Source organism: Otolemur garnettii, unplaced genomic scaffold, assembly GCF_000181295.1.
Source record: "Otolemur garnettii isolate 467f Iridium unplaced genomic scaffold, OtoGar3 scaffold00020, whole genome shotgun sequence".
Taxonomy (NCBI): domain Eukaryota; kingdom Metazoa; phylum Chordata; class Mammalia; order Primates; family Galagidae; genus Otolemur; species Otolemur garnettii.
The window spans coordinates 16,685,930-16,705,297 of record NW_003852415.1 but is presented as its reverse complement, the minus strand read 5'-3'; the positions used below and the strand labels follow the sequence as shown (position 1 = coordinate 16,705,297).

Sequence of the window (19,368 nt, the reverse complement as noted above, 5' to 3'; positions counted from 1 at the left end):
CATTGTTGTTTGGCGGGTCCGGGCTGGGGATTCGAACCTGCCACCTTAGGTGTATGTGGCTGGCGCCTTAGCCGGTTGAGCTATAGGCGCCGAGCCTAATGAGTACTTCTTAATGACAGGTTTTAACATCTGAAGAATTGGTGATTACACTTATTTTTTAGAATTATCCTTTGTTCTTTTCTTTTTATGCTTCAGATGAATCATAGAATAACTTCATTGAGTTCAAGAAAAATCTTGAACCGCCAGGTGTAGTGGTATGGTGGCTGACACCCGTAGTCACAGCTACTTGGGAGATTGAGGCAGGAGGATCACTTGAGGCCAGGAGTTTAAGGCTGCAACGAGCTATGATCACACCATTGCACCCTAGGCTGGTGACAGAGCAAGACCTCATCTTTTTTTTTTTTTTTGAGACAGAGCCTCAAGCTGTCCCCCTAGGTTAGAATGCCATGGCATCACAGCTCACAGCAACCTCCAGCAAGTTTGCTGGGCTCCTGGGCTCAAGCGAATCTCCTGACTCTGCCTCCCAAGTAGCTGGGACCACAGGCGCCCATCACAACACCTGGCTATTTTTTGGTTGCAGCCATCATTCTTATTTGACAGGCTGGATTCGAGCTGGCACCTTAGCCTTGAGCCACAGGCACTGAGCCAAGACCTCATCTCTTTAAAAAGAAGAAAGAGAGATCCACTCAGGATTTGGTTGAATTTTTATTAATTTCATATATTAATTTAGATGATTATATTTAATATTCTCTATTTATGACCCTCTCCCTATTCTTATGACCCCTATTCTTGTTTGGCAGGCTGGATTTGGCTGGCACCTTAGCCTTGAGCCACAGGCACTCAAGTCTTTTATGAAGACTTTGGTTTTATAGATTTCAGTTGGTTTGATCATTCCCGGGTCTTTTTGTTTTTATTGCTTTGTGAATAGAATCATATTTTTCGTTCTGTTTTTATATATAAAATGATTATGATGTTTTAATGCACATATATAAACATTTATTGAGTGCCTTCTATGTTCTGAGTACTGTGCTTGACATCAGGGGCACCATCTCATATGGAACCTGTAGGAGGAATTCTTTGTCAGGGAACACTCAGAGAGCTCTGCAAGCCCAGAGAAAGGTCTTGGACCAATATGGAAGTTCAGGGACAGCTCGTGGAGAGATGACACCTGAGCTGAATCTTAAAGGCTAACAAGGATAGCTGTATCAAGGCCAGCAAACCTAGTAGTCATTAGCCATGACACTGAACTCTTCTGTACAAGTAGAGTTGATTTTTCTCATTTTTCTAAGAATACAAATCTGTGGCAGAGGAATGATTTTTGTTGTTGTTTATTCTTTTCTAATATTCTCCATCTTATATCTCTCTTATGCCATATTGACAAAATCTCCAGTAGCAATGCTAAGAAATAAAAGAAATAGTAAATATACTTAATTTTATGCCTACTTGAAAGTAACTCTTTCACATGTCTCCATTAAGGATTGTATGCTCATAAAGTTTCTCATTTACAAATCAAACCAACAATGTGAAGGAGGTGTTGTCCCCAGGATACAGATGAGGATATTGAAGAACTCAAAGGAGTTCTCTAAGTGCACACGTGGTGAGGACTGTCGAAACTAGACCGTTAGCCTGGAACTTTTGACCTTAAATCTTTCCCTGTGCTATCATACGTCCTCGGTAGTTGAATGTTTGCTTTTGCCAAAGCAGGGTGCACTTGTTAAGGATCCTTGTTGGCAGTCTTCTCCAAGGGAAGTGTTTATCCATGGAACAAGTGGTGGCTTCAACCCTGCCAAACAATGCTCCTAACCAGGCCCTTTTGTTGGAGGCTCTTTGTGAGGAAGGGATTAAATTTAAGATGCTTAGACTTCAGGGTAAATCCTAAGCTATGCTATCCCCTCTGTCTTTTGTATCTTTCCCATTCTTCTCATTCATAACCAAAGCCTCATTCTGGCTACCCTGCTTTGGACTTTGCTATTTTGGACTTTCCTCTGTAAGAAAACACAGACAAAGGGGAAGGAGCTGGGTTTTGGACTTAGGTAGACCTGAGTTTTAGCACCAGCTCTAATACTTGCTAGCTAATGATTTAAGTAATTCAACTTTGGCAGAGCAGTCTCAGTTTTCCCTTCAGTAAAGAGAGGATTTTAGTGTGTTTCTCAGCAGGTTTTGTGGGGAATAAATAAGGTAGCCATGTGCCTACCTAGTTCCTAATACACAGTAGATTACTTTTCCGTTGCCTTTATTCTGCATTTATGATTAGCCTTGAAAATTCATTCATTCATTTACTACATATGATGAATGCTTACTCTGTGCCAGACACTGCAGTAGTTACTGGGTGTATATATATTGATAAATAAAATAGCCCCTGACTAAATTGGTAAATAGTCATGTAGCCCCTGACTTTGTGGAATTTATAGCACAGTGGAGAGGTAGCCAGTAATCAAGTAAAAAAAATCCATTGATAAGTGCAATGAAGGCATAGAAAAGGATGTTGTGGGAGGGCATGATAGGAGCAGACCTACTTGATGTGGTTGGTTGGGGAAGGCCCTTCTGAGAAAGTGACAAGTTGTTAACTTAGAGATGACAAACAGGAGAAAGAGCAAAAGAATAACATTCTCCAAATTGTGTGATCAGAAAATTATTGAGGCTGCATATAGTATGGAAAGGAAGTAGGGAAGCAAGAGAGGCCATAGGGACTCCATTTAGGAGGCTATTGTAGAAATCTATCGGAAGTTACAGCAGCATAGGTGAGGCAAGGGAGTAGAAATGGATAGACATATTTGAGAAATAATCAGGAGGGACGTGGTAGTAGATTATATGTCAGAGGAAAGGGTTACTTTCCCTGTAACCCTTTTACTCCCCAGTGTCTGATGTGGGCAGCTGAGTTGATGACAGTGCTATTCATTATGTTCGCGTTGGCGTGAAATAGAGAATTCATTTGGGGCTGAACCTGGACTCCTGAGGGTATGATCATCATGCTCACAGGCTTCCTAGAAGTAGAGATTTGGTGGCTCTCTTCCCAGGAAGACATTCCAAAACTTAGGAGGGAGATAGCTACTAGGAGGCTTTTGAGGACCAGCCACATCCCTGTGCTGCAGCTATATGGACCTACCCAAGACTGAGGCTGGACCAGAGGACCCAAGAACCCCTCTCCCTCCAGCCATGTAACAGAGCACCGAGTAACAAGTAGTGGCAGAATACTGCTGGGCAAGAGGCCTGGGTGTGGAGAGAAAAATCCCCTTTGGAACAGAAACACAGGGGCTACCGTGACTGAGGGTGGAGCAGAAACACTAAGAAATACATTCAGGTATCCCAGACTCCACAAGAGCATAAGTTAGTAGCTGGCTGCTGGAGGAATTTGAAGTCTGTGATGTGCTAAAGATAACTACAGGAACAACAAAACCCAGACCCAGCTCAACTACTGCCTAGAATGATTCAATCTCCCACGTTTATGGCCTGATGGAAGAAGAAAGGTGCCATTTTTAGGTATAAATACTATTTACCTGTTTTTTTCTACACACATTGTTCAACATTAGATTAAAAAATTGTGAGACTCGGGTGGCGCCTGTGGCTCAAAGGAGTAGGGCGCTGGCCCCATATGCTGGAGGTGGCAGGTTCAAACCCAGCCCCGGCCAAAAACTGCAAAAAAATAAAAAATTAACAAATAAAAGTTGTGAGATTCACATGCACACACACATACCCCCACGTACAAAACAGGAACAAACGAACCATAGTAAAGAGATAAGCAACAAAACTATACCCAGAAATGACCCATGTGTTGGAACTATCAGACAGAGACTTTAAAATAACTGTGATCAATGTGATAAAGGATATTGTGGGAAAGGTATACAATATGCATGAACAGATGGTAATTTCAGCAGAGAGATGAAAACTATAAAAAAGCCAATTGAAATGCTAGAAATAACATATATTTTTAACTTTAGAGAGACCTTTTATGAACTATGTGAAAAAAATTTTTTTTCTGAAGTTGAGTGATTACTTTGGTTACACTTTAGTTTCTTCTGTTAAATTTAACTAAATTAAATGTGATGGTTTAAATTTAAAACCAGCATATATAACATGATCTCATTTTTTAAAAAATGATTTTTATCTTCCTCTACTTGATACGTGTATACACAAGGATACCTGGATTGTTCAAGAAATGTTAACTATGATTATTTCTGCGAGGTGTAATTGTCGAGGTGATTTTTTAATTTTCTTTTTTGTGCTATGCTGAATTGTTTTTGCAATTGTAAAATTGCAATTATTGTAAAATAATCATGGCATTTTGAAATTAAAAAATATGCCCCCAAACAAGTAAAGAGTAATTCTTTAAAGTTTTAGTGTTATCCCTCTGAGTGGACATATGAGTCTGGAATTCGTAGACAAAGTGGACAAGAGCCATAAATTTGGCAGAATATTGATGATTTTTGAAGTTCATAGGAATGGATGGGATCAGCTCAAGAGAAATTTAGGAGAGGGGGGAAAAGAACCTAGGAAGATGCTCGGTGTGTCTCTGGCCCCTGGAGGATGTATTGAGGAGGCTCCTGCAGTGGGTGGAAATGAGGTAGCAGGAACACCTGCAGATGGAGGCTCTAGGTCAGGGAGGAGCCAGGGGACTTTGGTAAGATGCTGGGCTGGAGGTCCCATGCAGGGGTTGCCTGGTGGGATTTCATTCCTCAGCATCTTGTTCATTGCCTGCCTTCTACTTTTCTTTTCTCCAAAGCTCACAGGTTAAAGAACCAGTAATTGCTTCAATTCTGTTGAGAGAATAATTTCAAGATCTGTAGGATATTTGGGGTTTGGCTAACAACTGGGTCTTTTGCAGAGCTGCTGACTTTCAGCAAATGTGTGGAGAACACTTTTCTTTTTTTTTTTTTAATGAGGTGAAGACTTGTTCTGTCTCTCAGGCTGGAGGCTAGAGTGCAATGGCATGATCATAGCTCACTATGTATGGCCTTGAACTCCTGAGCTCCAGTGATCCTGCCTCACCTCCCAAGTTGCTATGGCAGCAGGTGCATGCCACCACACCCACCTAATTTTCATTATTCTTTTAGAGATGGGTTCTCACGATATTACCATTTGTATGGTTTTTATTTTATTTTTATTTTTTTTTTTGAGACAGAGCCTCAAGCTGTCCCCCTGGGTAGAGTGCCATGGCATTACAGCTCACAGCAACCTCCAACTCCTGGGCTTAAGCGAGTCTCCTGCCTCTGCCTCCCAAGTAGCTGGGACCACAGGCGCCCGCCACAACGCCCGGCTATTTTTTGGTTGCAGCCGTCATTGTTGTTTGGCGGGTCCGGGCTGGGAATTCGAACCCGCCACCTTAGGTGTATGTGGCTGGCGCCTTAGCCGGTTGAGCTACAGGCGCCGAGCCATTTGTATGGTTTTTAAATGAGCCGAGAACAGGTTTCTCTTTTGAGAAGTGCTTTATTTGACTTGTGAGTTTAAAGGGAATAGCAGATATGTGTTTATCCTTCATTATGACCAACTCAATATGCTAGGCTTTCTCCTGATTAGTTGGCAGTCTTTCTTGCAAAAATTTAAAATCCCATTATCTGTTGACGTGAGGCCAAGAAGAAAGAGATGACATTGTTTTTTCTCAGTTCTCCCCTTAAGAATAGGTGACTGCTGCTTAGCCCAAACTCCCCAGGCTACAAAGCTGCAGAGCTCCTCAGCCCTGTAGCCTGGCAAGTTGCCTTTCTGGTTAATTCCAGGCCTAGTGCTGATCACAGCACTTGTTAGCTCATCTTGGAGCTCATCAAACTCATATAGGCTGAAGCTACAGTCTGCCTGTTGGTGGCCTGGGCCATTGGCAATAAGGATGATTCCCAGCCTTTGCTGTGACCTACTTCTGTGTCACACAGCCTCCCTTCAGAATCCACGCAACAGGGCCACTCCACCTCTAGTGCTTCTTGCCCTCTTCCTCAGCGCTTAGTGCCAGGCAGGGAACATGTGCCCCTGGGTTGCCTGATTGCTTCCTGTCTAGTTGAAGTCATTTTCTGCTTTTCTGATGCCTGCATTTCTATACCTGTGCGTCTGCACTGATATTTACATAAGGAAGTCGGTTTTCCAAGTTGGGCGGCACATTTAGAAATAGGGTTTTAAAGAAGTAGGCTTGGATATGCATCTGATTAGTTTTCCGATTTTCTCCCCTTCTAGGTAATACTTACTAATATTCAAAACAGAAGCCCTAAACCTGGCCCTGCTCCCCACGATCAAGAACTAGGTTTTTTCCTAGAAACAGGACTACAGAGAGCCCATGTCCTCTATTTCAAAAATGGGTAAGCCTTCTTCATTTTTTAATCCATTTCCTAAAGAAGGAAAATAGCCATATAATGTGTCTCCAGTTTAGTTACTATAATCAAGCAATCTTAAACGTGAACTACAATTGGAGTGTTTTTGAAAAGAATGAACCTTGGCTCTTTTTGTCTTTTCTCCACATGGCTCTCTTGCTTTCCGATGAGATGTGAAGGTGGGAGGGAGCACGAGTCACAGGTGTGGAACGCCGTGCTTGGGTGGGGTGGATCTGAGGGGTGCCTGCATATTATGCCCTTCCTCTGTGGGAGTGGCGCTGTGGTCCTCCCCACTATGTGGAAGAAAAAGTAATGAATTGGAAAGCCTGCCACATAGGAGCATCTCTCTTTCAATGGCTGATCAATTTAGAGAATTAGAATTGCCAAGTCTCAGCCAGTTTTTATGAAAGTGAGTGTGGCCGTGATGCCACACAAGAACATTTTCAGTTTTAGTTGCCTTTGAAAAGGGTTTAATAAAAGATTTAAGAGCACAAATGGAAAGGATAGCTTTGTGGTTCATTTAATGTTTGTTTTTGTGTTTTTGTTGCTCTTGTGAGAAACGTGCTGATTTGTTCCAAATCTCTTCAGTTGTCCCTTGTTTTGACATTGTGCTGCAGGATAGATGTGCATGAAGACCAACAGTAGGTATCTGTACCTCTGTAGCTCCTACTAGGCTTTGCACGGGAGGCCCCTAGAGGCCTGCTCCCTTTGCAGTAGGGGTAGTCCAATAGTGCTTTGAATGGCAGAGGGACACAAGTCCCAGCCTTTGGAAAAATGAACAGTGGGGTTGCTCCCTCTTCATTTTTAAGAGCTTCAAACCTTGGGACTTAGCTCTTGAAAGTGGGATTTCATCTCCCCGTGGCTGGGAGCCACATGCATTCATTTCCCACTAGTTGAGAATAAACGCTTGTTTTCCAAGCCCTATTAAACTGTCTGTGAGAGAAGGCTTGCTTTGCTCCAAAGGCCACTGGCTCAGCTCAGCATGGCCCATAAAAGGCCACGACAAACACCCCAAGGTTTGGAGTAGCTTGGTGGCTTTGGCACAAAGATGCTCTTGAATTTGATCTCATCTGCCACTGATTGAGATCATCTGAGCGGTGGTGCCCATCTCCTAAGCTGAGATTAAGTTCTGTTTTCTTTGCTGTTATAAATAGAAGGAGAAGGGAGGGAACATGGAATGTTTTCCTAGTGATCTGTTTCTTTTCCCTTTTCATAGTGAATGGTAGCCATCCCAGAGGAACCCTCAACCTTTGCTCTTCCTCTCCTTCACCTGTGGGCATATGTATGAATATGAACATCCAGACACAGGAATTAATCCCCCTGGGGGGATTAATCCAGGGGGTGCCGCATCAGTGCTTTCAGTTGAAAATGCTTTGTGTGAGATTGATATGGGTGGGCTGGGTAAATTATTTTCATCTTTGGTGTCCGGTCCTTGAGGAGGAGGAAGGAAGACTTTTGGGCTCTGACCTCATCCCCTAAAATGTTGGCTGCCCACTGGAATATTAACTCAAAAATAGTAATGAGAGGTTTGCACTAGATCAGTGGTTCTCAACCTGTTGGTCACAACCCCTTTGTAGTAATGAAAATACATCGCGGCATTAGGAAGGTTGAGAACCACTGCACTAGATGATGGGTAACATGCTGTGGATTGCTTAACTTGTCACTTATTTTACTTTACCCAAGTTCAAGGAGATGCCCACTGATGTAGCAGCCATAAGGGAGAACTTAACTTTGAAGACTTTTCCTTTCTTTTCTTGTCCTCTTGCTCTTTTCTCTGGGCTCTAAAGACCACACGTGGGATGGGCCAGGTGCTCTCAGAGCTCCCTTTAATGTTCTAAAGGCTGGGATTACGCAACAGTAGGGAGAGATTACTTGTAGGTAGGTGGAGGTGAGGGCCGGTTTGAGACCACAAAATGTAGACAAAAGGAGAGGAACCAGTGGGAGGTTTGGGATATGCCAAGTGCTGTCAGGGCTGTCTGACTCACCCCAGTGGGTTACTCAGGGCCCGAGAGCCACACTTGAGGGGTACTTGTCAGTGACGCCTACAGCCAATGTCTCTATGGAGCAATTGGGACAGAACAGACAGCTGCTGTCCCTAACAGCCAGTGGCTTCCCACAATTCTGTCTTCTGAAACATTTGTTCCCTGTTACCTCACTCTTTTTTTCCTCCACTTTTCTTATATGTATCTGGAAGGATATAATAGCTGGAGCTGACTGATTTTCAGTGGTGGAATAATACAATATAGATTGGTTTGGTAGTAAGAAATGGAAATTGACAGAACACATCTTTTTCCCCTTAGAAATATATGTAAACACGTACTCAGCTTTTTAGTTGGCATCCCTGAGGAATTACTGCATTGTACTAATGAATTTTAATTCTTTTTGTTTGTTTTTGTTTTTTGAGAGAAGATTTTGTTCTCTCCCTCAGGCTAGATAGAGAATAGTAGCATCATTATAGCTCACTGCACCCTCAAACTCCTAGGCTCAAGAGGTCCTCCTGCCTCAGCTTCCTAAGTAGCGGGAACTACAGACACACACCACCATACCCAGCTAATTTTTCTATTGTTTATAAAGACGGGGTCTCACTGTGTTACCCAGGCTGGCCTCAAGCCATCTTCCCACCTCTGCCTCCCAAAGTGCTGGCATTATAGGTGTGAGCCATAGCACCTGGCCTGAATCTTCTTTAAAAGCCTCCCATCTTTCCTAGGAGTCATTGCAAAACTGGTGAACTTGGGCATCTCTGTCAGACATCCTGATGCCAGGACCAGTTCCTGGGCCCCTTCAAATGCTTTAGAACTCAGCAGTGCCGCTCTGTTCACTGAGTACTTCTATTTCTTCTTCTTCTTTTTTTTCCCATTCAAATTTCCTTTATTATTTCTTAGAGCATAACTGTTTACATTAATGCAATCATGGGGTACAGTGTGCTATTTTCATATACATTTTGATACTCTCATCAAACTGGTTACCATAGCCTTCATGTCATTATTTATTCTTTATTGATCCTCACAGCGTTGTCTCTTTCATCCCCGCTGCTGCCCCACAGTCAACAGTGTAAGTAGCGTTGCCCCCATTTTACAGAAGAGTCTAGACTCGGAGGCCCTGTGACTTGTAGGCCACACAGTGCCTTGGGTGCCGGGTTTCTGACCTCAGTCTTTTTACCACTGTGCCACTGCAGGGGAATTGCTGTCATTTTGTGTAGAGGGGTTTGATTGGACCCTTGGATGGTGGCCTTGTCCGTCACCCTGCCTCTAGGAGGGAGCCCTTGACTCCCAGGATGAGACATGGCGGTAATGGCTCCCAGCCTCTGCTGGTTTGGTAATTTCTCCTCAGGCTTTTTCTCGTATCACAAAGCACCTCCTCCTTTTCTGTCCCTCCTTCCCATCCTTCCTGTCCTGAGCCCCTCTTCTTGCCTTTTCCTCTCTTTCTCTCTGTCTTCTCCCTTCCATCTTTTCCTTCCCTCCCACTCTTGTTCCCCTCTTTCTCCTCCTCCATCTTCCCTCCTTGGAGGGAGAGACTGGCTAGTTGCCATCCAGGCCTAAAACATCCTCCGCCTCCCAGTCCTAGGAGCCCCCGGGCATGACTTGGAATGTACACACATCTATTTCACATCTATTTCTCTTATCCCTCAGGGTGGCAGCAGCAAGCCTGTTAGGGATGGGGAAAAAAAAAAAACTATTTTGTGAAGGCTCTACAGAGGAGGGGGCAGTTGCCTCCGAGAAGCCAAGGGTTTGGGAATTGCCTCATCAGGCAAGCACATATACGAGGGACAGAGGGGGCACTGGAGCCTGTCTTGGATTTGGAACCAGCCCTTTTTCCTCTGGATCTCAGTTTCTTTGTGAAATAGGGTGAATATCACTTCCCTCCTAGAGCAGTGGTGAGGAGTGAACAAGAAAATGCACGTGGAAGCACTTGGTGAAGAGTCAGGCAAACGGAAAGTGGTAAATGCCAATGTCCGGTAATAAGGATGCCTGGCTGATTTACCTACCAAGGGGGGCCAGGTTCAGGTCAGACTCTGGCTGAAGTGGGAGTCTGTAGAGAAGTAGATGTCCTTCATTGGATTGTCAAGCCTCACACTGCTGGGTTTAGAGACAGGGCATTTAGTTATAGTGACTGCTGGTTTAACTGACCAACTGCTCAACATGCATGGCAGTTAGCTTAGATGGCATCCTAATCACTAAAGGCCCTATCTAACCACTGATGGCTTTTCAGAAAAAATAGGTGGGACCGACTGGCTGACTGTAGAGCATTGGGGTGTTCATTAGGCAACACAGCAGAGACCCGGTCTCTCCTTGGGGTTCCCCTCAGCCTTCTGAGAAGAGAAATCCCCACTTGAGTCATTGCAGCCAGAATTACCAAAGAAACTTGATTTGGGGGTGCCAGTTATACTAGGACCTCTGTAAGTTGACCACCCGAGGGACTGTAACAAACTGGTCAACATACAGAGGTGGTCAACAGAAGGAACTAGGCCCACTGTGCTGATACGTACATGGGGCGCATGTCCAGTCTATGCAAATCGGGTCAGCTTAAGGGGGTGGTCAGTGTAGGGAGGTGGTCAGCTGTGGGGGTTCTACCGTATGTACTGCCAGTTGTTTCAGGAGTATTTACCTATTGTTTGTAAACAAGTGGTAGCAAAAGGAAATTCAAGCAACTTTGCTTCTTGTCGGCTTGGTCAGGTGTCCTAGGTGAGCAAAACAGATCGCAGTGTGTGCTTTCCTTTGCTTTGCTTTGAAATGATTTTAATTCAGGTAGGGTAGGAATAAATTTAAGCAAGAAGGCAAATAACCATCAACACCTGGGAAGTGTGCCCAGTGGGCTGTGCCATTTCCTGGGCTGCGTCCCTGAGTTCTGCCTGCGAGGCCTTGACACAGAGAAGGCAAGATGTCAGGCTGGAGTGGTTCAGACCTTGGCTTCCCTGCAGTACTTGCAGCCCAGCCAGGGAATAAAGCAGTGTGGAGGGACTCTGGAGTTCTTTTTTATAATCCAGCAGACCACTAATCACCATTTTGCATTGACTTGTAAAGTTTTTTTTTTTTTTTTTTTCCTTTTTGAGACAGAGTCTCACTCTGCTGCCATCGGCTAGAATGCAGTGGTATCATCATAGCTCACTGCAACTTCAAACTCCTGGGCTCAAGTGATCCTACTGCCTCAGCCTCCCAAGTAGCTGGAACTATAGGAGATAATTTTTCTGTTTTCAGTAGAGATTTGATCTTCCTCTTGCTTATGCTAGTCTCAACTCCTGAGCTCAGGTGATCCTCTCGCCTTAGCCTCCCAGAGTGCTAGGATTACAGGCATGAGCTACCACAACCAGCCTGACTTCTAAAAGTTTTAATCTTCCTAAATAATCTTGTTGAAATTGGAATTGGTCCACCCTGTTCAACGCAGCCTAGATCTAGAAAGCAGAAAAGGGGTCCATGAGGACCTGTGTGTCATATGGGCTGAGGAGGGATGTTTCCTGGGTTTATGCCTCAGGGACAGCAACGGCAGCAGATGGGCAGACACAACTCATGTGATTGTGGGCCAGATGCTAGCTAGGAGGCAGAGGGTGATTTGCTGGGTATACCAGTCTCCTCGGGTACTGGAGCAGCTTGGTCTTTGCATTCTAGCATTCAGGCCATCTTTTCTCTTGCAGTGAGAAGAAGTGTTTGCTTTTTAAACTACACATTATATTTGACATTACAAGGCCAGTGCAGTGAATGTGAGAGAATTCGGACATGTTTCCTGTAAGCATTTAATAAGTACCAATTTTTTGAACATGATATTCTTGAAGAGATATAGAGATGAGAAAGAAATGAGCCTTCCTGTTTTGAAGATAGTAGGAAAAAAGAAAACAGAGTTGGGGTGCACGGCTCACATCTGTAGCCCTGGCTACTCCAGAGGGTGAGGCAGGATGATCACCTGAGGCCAAGAGTTTGAGACCAGCCTGGGTGATACAATGTCTCTTTAAAAAAGGGAAGGAGGAAGGAAGGAAGGAGTAAGACATGAACATTAGTAACTTTACAGGTTGTAATATGGTTCTATAAAAGAATAAACAATGAAAGAATACTAGACACTTTAAAGAAGGTGAAGTTCCCAGGCCTGTCCATTCATGTGTTCAGTAGGGTCATTTTTTCATTCAGTTAATTAAGATTGCTTGTGAACAGGTATTCAGTGCCAGGGCCTGTGTTAGCCAGTGGTGAGGAGGAGAGACATTCCTTTTTCTCCTAGAATTCATGCAGAATTGAGTCTTCTGAGACTAAGAATTAAAACAAACTATTTCAGGAGTCAGGGAAAGTCCAGATTACCACAAAAGCAAACAGGAGGGCTGCTGTGATTTGGAAAGGAGAATAAAAATTTGGAAAAGTGGGCTGGAAATGGTGTAGATACAGACAGACCAGGAAGAGCCAGGACATTCCAAGTGGTTGGTAGAGGCATGATGTTAGAACTGGACTTAGCCTTGTGTGTATTCTGCAAGGTCTGAGGAGAGTCTAGTTGGAGTGAGGGTTTCCGCAGAAATCTGGGAATGTTTATAGAAAGCCTTCAGCACAGGCCCCAGCGTGTAGTGAGTTTGGTTGTCATTTAGCAAGTATTTATTGAGTTCTACCATGTGCCAAGTACTGTGTTCAGTACTGGTAAATATTGGCCAATGTAAGAGTCATAGTTCAGTCTTTTAGGAAGTTGACAGTTAGTGAGGGAGAGAGATAACAAATCAGCAAACCAATGTACATAATTGTAAGTTGTGATAAGTGCTAGGAAATGAATGGGTGCAGTGAAGGCTGACAACAGAGGGCATCTGCTTAGATAGGGTAGCTGGACCAGGCCTCCTGCGGAGGTGATGCTGAGATGAGACCAAGAGGGAAGGCTGAGAAGGAGCTAATCAGGCCAGGAGCAGGGGAAAGAGTACTCCAAGCAGAGGTCCAGAATGTGCAAAGGTTTTGACCAGGAAAGGAATTTGTGTGTTCAAGAATCCAAAGGAGTCTGTTGTAGGGAAGCACGGTTGGCAGTGGGAAGAGTCACAGACTGTTTTGGTCTGCCTCACCCTGAACAAGGCAGCGCTACTATGGTGGCTTACAACAGGAGAGTATTGACTGTCCAAAGAAAAGACTCCACAGCACCAGGACAAAGGGGAGGTGATACTAGGTGGTCGAGACATTAGATGCCCACCTCAGAGATGACAGTGGGAGTAGGGACCAGGAGGAGTAGATGGATTTGGGATGTGTATTAGAACTACTGGTTTTAGGCTGTTGGTGAATTGGATTTGGGGAGGGAGAGGGTGAGGGAAATGGAGGAATCAGTGGCAATGCCCCAGTTTCAGTCTTAAACAGTTAATTAGATGGGATGGGGATGAGAAGAGGACCCGGTTTGGAAATCAAGAATTTGCCTTTGGATATGTTATGTTGGAGATGCCCGTGAGACGTCTAAGTGGAGATGTCATCTGGGAAGATATCTGTGCACAGGGGGGCATTTGCACGTGAGTAGAAGTTGGGAGTTTCAGCATAGCAATTATAGTCAAAGCTCTGGGACGGGATGGAATCAGTGAAAGGCAGAGTATAAATGTTGCCAAGAAGTTAAAAAAGAAAGCCAAAGTGCAAGCACTGGATTAGACGACATGGAAGATATTTGTGACCTGGAATAGGCTTTGGTGGGGTAGTAAGAACAGGCACGAGACAGGGAAGGGTGAGGAGCAGATGATGCAGGAGGAAGTGGCAGGACTGTATATAGGCCATTTTCAAGAAATGTTACTTCTGGCTGGGCACAGTGGCTCACACTTATAATTCTAGCACTCTGGGAGGCTCAGGCAGGTGGATTGCTTGAGCTCAGGAGTTCCAGACCAGCCTGAGCAAGATCGAGACCTCGTCTAGACTAAAAATACAAAAATTAGCTGTGTTGTGGTGGGCACCTGTGGTCCCAGCTGTTTGAGAGGCTGAAGCAAGAGAATCACCTAAGCCCAAGAATATGAGGTTGCTGTGAGCTATGACACCACAACTCTTTACCCAGGGTGACAGAGTGAGACTGTCTCAAAAAACAAACAAACAAAGAGAAATGTTACTTCCATTTTCTTTTCCCAGGTAGAGTTCATGCTGGAAGGATGGATGGCAGAAAGATTGTGGAAGATTAAATACTTGGTTAAGGAATAGGGAATTCATTCTCCAGGGTGGAACAGCCACTGCACTATGATGGGGGCGGGGGTTGGGAAAGGGCCAAGGACAGGGAAGTTCATTTGGCAGGAGTCTGGTGCCAGCAGAGCCATGTCCCCCATTTCAACTGGACCTGGTTCATTTTACTTGTTTTGGGTGACAGGCTACATTTTAACTTTAGCAGGAACCACCTAGGAAGGTGGGGGGGGGATGGAGGGAGTGAGGGAGAGGGCAGGGGATCTACGTGAAGCTACTTCAATAGCTTCAGAAAGGAGGTTACAGAGCAGTGTGAGGTACAGGGCACCTCTCTACAGCCTGCCTAGCCAAGGCTACCTTGGGGATGCCACATGTCACTCAGGCACTCACGTGTCCAGAGACCTAACTGACCCAGCTTACCATGCTATGCACCTCACCTGAGTCATTTCACTACGAAGGGGAGTTTTCCTAATAGTTGGACTGCTGGTGCACTGTCCATCCTGAAAGCCCTGGAGCTCCAGCCGCTGGTAGCATTTGTTTCAATGGCTGCTCTTTATAGATGAGATCCCGAGAAATCCCCTTCAGTAATCATTCAACAAATATTTATCAAAACTCTTACTGGGTTACTTACTAGTGCCAAAAAGTGTTCTAAGCGAATGAGTCAAACCCAGTCACTCCCTTCATGCTGTTTACATATTGTTGAGGAAACAGTCCATAAACAAACTCATGTGACTGACTCAGGACCGCACAGCTGGTTGAGGCAGAGCTGGGACTGGCCCTCCTGCTCCTGGCTCCTGCTCCTGGCTCTCTTGCCACTGGGCTGACATTGACCATGCCCAGTAGTTAGTGCCTTGAAAATGGAGGACCAAGCAGCATAGTTCAAAGGAATACGTTATACTTAGAAGTTAAGGACTTTTAAAAGCCAGTCTAGATGTAATTATTTATGTAATAAAAAGTTTCAGTGAAGTTTTCTGTGTTTTGTTTAGATGTGGGCTGGGTCTGGCTCGTTCCTTCATGCCATTAAAACATTAGTGTGGAAACAGGGGAATCTCTTTAAGAGTTTTAATTATGAAACTCTAAGACCTCTCTTTCAGTGATGAGTTACAGGGATAGGTAAATGCTCCCAGTGTACTTCAGATGGGCTGGCGCTTAACATTCTAACATGTCAGAATCCTATGTGGTCAGAAGGCTTTATCAGTGTTCAGCAAGATGGGCACATCCGTGTTGGTCTGTCTTGGCATCAGCAGGAGAGTGGGATAGGTCATTAGGAGCTTCTGAAGTAGAGGAGGGATGCAGGGAACTAACTGGCAGTTTACCTGCATCTCACAGAGGCCCCTCCCTGCGTGGTGTTGCCCAGCTGCATGCTGCCTCTTGAAAGGCGGGCTGTAATTCCTTTAACCACCACTAAGAAACTGGGATCTCCTGAAAGATGAAGTGGTGTATGATTTGTCTAGGCGTGTGGTTTTCAGTTTTAATGGGGACAGGAAGGGAAGGCGAGATTTTTCACTTGTTTATTCGTTTACTTAATTTTTTCGTCCACCGAGGGTTTATGTGCCAGCTACTAGGGTCAAGACAGCACATGGTTGCTGTGGGATTTCTAGTCAGGCAGGAAAATAAATAAGGGGTAAATTACAAGTAGGCAAAACCTTTTAGAAGAGGGAAGAAGACAATGCTGTTTTATTCTTACCTTAGCTTTTTACCTTGTAGCTTTTCTTTAAAAAAAAAAAAAAAAGAAAAGAAAAGAAAGGTTATATAATGTGATATCTGAAGTTGGAGTTAATTTTTTGAGCACTTCCCAGTATCTCTTGTTGCATCTGGACATTGATCCGCTGAGAACTGCTGATAGAAGACCTCAGGAGATGACAGCGTTTTCAGATCCACTCTGGGGTCACGCTTTGGATGGCGACATGCACAAACACACAGTGCGGTCTGAAGCATACTGCCCACGCCAGCTTCTACCAGGGGCTGTCAGCTGTGTCTGTCTCTGGGCCAGATCTTGCTCAGGTGCTGGGGCTAAAATAGCGGTCCAGACAGCTCCTTGCTTTCAGAGATAAGTCAGGTCCTTATACTTCCGAATGTATAACTGTATCTTAAGGTAGCTATATATCTCTGAGGAGGAAAATACCCATTTCTGAGAGTCAGTTTTAAGTGGAATTGGCCTCAATTTGGTGGTTACAAGAGGTTTTCTGAAGAGGTGGCTGAGCAGAAGGTTGAGAGGAACTGGAAAATAGGCAGTAACTGGCAGGCGTAAGGTGGGGACAAGGGTTACTGTCTAGACCTGAGAGGCCCCCTCACCAGCATCCTGTCCATCAGCCATCCTGTACTCTCTGCTTTATTTTTCTCTTTGATACCAGCATTTAACTGGTATCAAATATACTATGAACAGTGTCTGCCAGGGATTTTCTTAGGTTCGGTGAGAGAGTCCAACTCTAAAGAATTTCATAGGCACACTTAACCCCCTTCTACATAGAAAGATGTGGAACAGAACCATGTAGGGCCACAGGGAGGGTCAGGGGCTTCTTTCCACATCACTTGTGCTCTCAGCAATCCAGAAAGCCACCCAGGAGCGGTTTTCTTTGTCCCTCCTCACCTCGAGGGACTGCTCAGGTTCTAGGAGACCCACAAGGGGCAGGTGTGCTGTCCATCCTGGCTTAACGCCTCCTGCCCCAGGTTTTCAGGCTCTCAGCTGTAAGAGTCTCACACACAAGGAAACCCAAAGCTACAATACCCCATCAGGTATTTATAGTTCCTCCTAGTCCAGATGCAAGTTATCAGTCAGGGGTCATTTTTATCACAAGCAACGTTGCCTAGTAACATATTTGACATTTTGTCTTTATTAGGGTTTCCAGAGAAACAAAACCAGAAAGTTAACCTAAGGTCAAATTCTCAACAGAAGAGGAAAGGAATTTGTTAACTCTTTGCCTTCCTTATATTTTTTTCTTATTTAATTTGTTTACACTTGTCTCCCATCACTAGAACCTAAATTCACTTGGGCAGGAATTTTTCTGTTTTGTGTGGGAGTGGATCTGTACCTTGAACGTGTCTAGTATACCGCTGTGCATAGTTTACAATAATGATGGCATTACTATAAGCAGGCCCTGACAGAGTCTTTTATTCCTGGGAAGTTCTTAGCTTGGTGGAATTTTGGTACTTGCAGAGCTCCTTACATAGCCCAACATACACATCTGGATGGGATTCCAGAGTTCCCACAGCAGGAAAGAGAGTATCCTCTTTCTTCCCTGGCTAGTGGCTGAGAACATTTGCTCCACAGGCTCCCAGACCTGAACTTAAAGACTTCAAGTATGTAGCTCTTCAGTTGAAACCTCGTAGGGTGAAGCTGGACGCAGTAGCACGGGAGAGTGTCTAACTGTGGCCTTTGTAGGTAAACCCTCAAGGGCACACTGTTGAAATGACACCTGTGTTCAGAAAGAATTCACATCCTGTCTGGTCAAGAAGGAAGCCAAATTTCACCCTCTCTGAGCCTGTCAGACTGTGGGGAGCTGTCTAGGTAATCACAGAGCGGGTACAGATGGATCTGCTGGGGAGGAGGGTGGCTGGGGAGGAGAGGCTGGGGGAGCTCCGGCATTGCTGTTCTGATCTTGCCCAGAGCAGAGCTCCCTAACCTGCTTTTTCCCTTCCCTGATTTAGGTGCCAAGTGCATTAATATTTTACATGAAGGTGGGGTGGTGGGTAGATGTCCCAGCTCTTTTCAAGGGATATTTTCTACCTATTTTTTAAAATCTTTCTTTTGCTCTCCATTCTTTTTTTGCAGAGATATTTTTAGTCAACTCTTAGAGAAAATTGCAGAGAGGGATTGAGCTAAAGCCCAGAAAATGACTGAGACATCTTGGGAGTATTTATGACTTTTCTTAGGATACACTGGAACCTTCTATTGAAAATGAGCAGGACTGTATATTTTATTACAATTAACCTAACTTTATATTTGTATGATGATGTCTGCCATTGATCTGCCCAACAGTAAGGAAATCTGTAATGTGATTATGTGTGCTCATAGCAAACTCCAGCATTAAATTATAGGATTTTAAAAATCAATGAATTATTTCTTTAATTGACATTTTGTTTTTCCTCTCTGTTTTAGGTTTCAATTTTTCTTCTTTCCGCAGTACCTTTTGGTGACAGTCCTCTAGGGGTGGCACAGACACACTGTACCTTTCTTCTCCTGCTAGCTCTTCCTTCTGCCTTTCTTTGCATCCTCTCTGTCTCTGTGCTGGCTGGCTGAGGGTTATGGTAGCTGCTTCTCCTTTGAATCTCCCTGGCAAATTAGCATCAAAAGCAACAATCCCTGCATATTGGAAACAAGTAGTTAAAATACCGGGAAGAATCTGAAGTTGTGTGTCTTCTGAAGAATACTCAGGAAAACTCATTAGTAAAACCTGAATTGCAGACTTTTAAAAAAAGATGGGATTATATTGCTTTCAAGTGCATTTTGAGCTAGTAATTAAAAAACACACACACTTTCAGAATTGTTGCCTACTCAATCTCTTGAATGTTTATTGAGAGCCTACTGGGTAAGCTCTGGGGATATAAGATGTAAAGAGAGTGTTCTCTGAGCCTATGGGAATGACTAGGATGAAGTGGCAAAGGTGCTTTGCTTGGCCAAAAGTCAGTTTAGCCAGAACCCTCTATCCTCAGTCTGGTTGGGCTCCTTGTCTTCCACCATCCCCTAGGTGACGTCTGATCATCTGGCCTGTCTAAGCAAAAATCCTGTTAGATTAGCCAGAATCCTTCCTCCCTATGATGTTTCCTCTTGGTAATTTTCTATCCACTGACTCCCACCCTGCTCCTTGGCCATAAATCCCCACTTGTCCGAGCTATATTCAGAATTAAGCGGCTGGATGCTATGGCCCATGGTTGTAATCCTTAGCACTCTGGGAGGCTGAGGTGGGTGGAAAGCCTGAGCTCAGGAGTTTAAAACCAGCTTGAGCAAGAGTGAGACCCCTGTCTCTACTAAAAGTAAAAAAAAAAAA

At 44.4% G+C, this 19,368-nt stretch overlaps 1 protein-coding gene across 2 annotated transcripts in view; it reads left to right on the top strand.

Moving 5' to 3' along the window:
* The window catches only part of TTC7B (tetratricopeptide repeat domain 7B), a 256,341-nt gene that overhangs the window by 68,824 nt on the left and 168,149 nt on the right, over positions 1 to 19,368 (top strand). For both annotated transcript variants that reach the window (XM_003786986.3, XM_023511573.1), the window contains one exon: positions 6,157 to 6,278. In XM_003786986.3, coding sequence (XP_003787034.3) covers positions 6,157 to 6,278 — 122 coding nt within the window. The remainder of the gene's footprint in view (positions 1 to 6,156; positions 6,279 to 19,368) is intronic.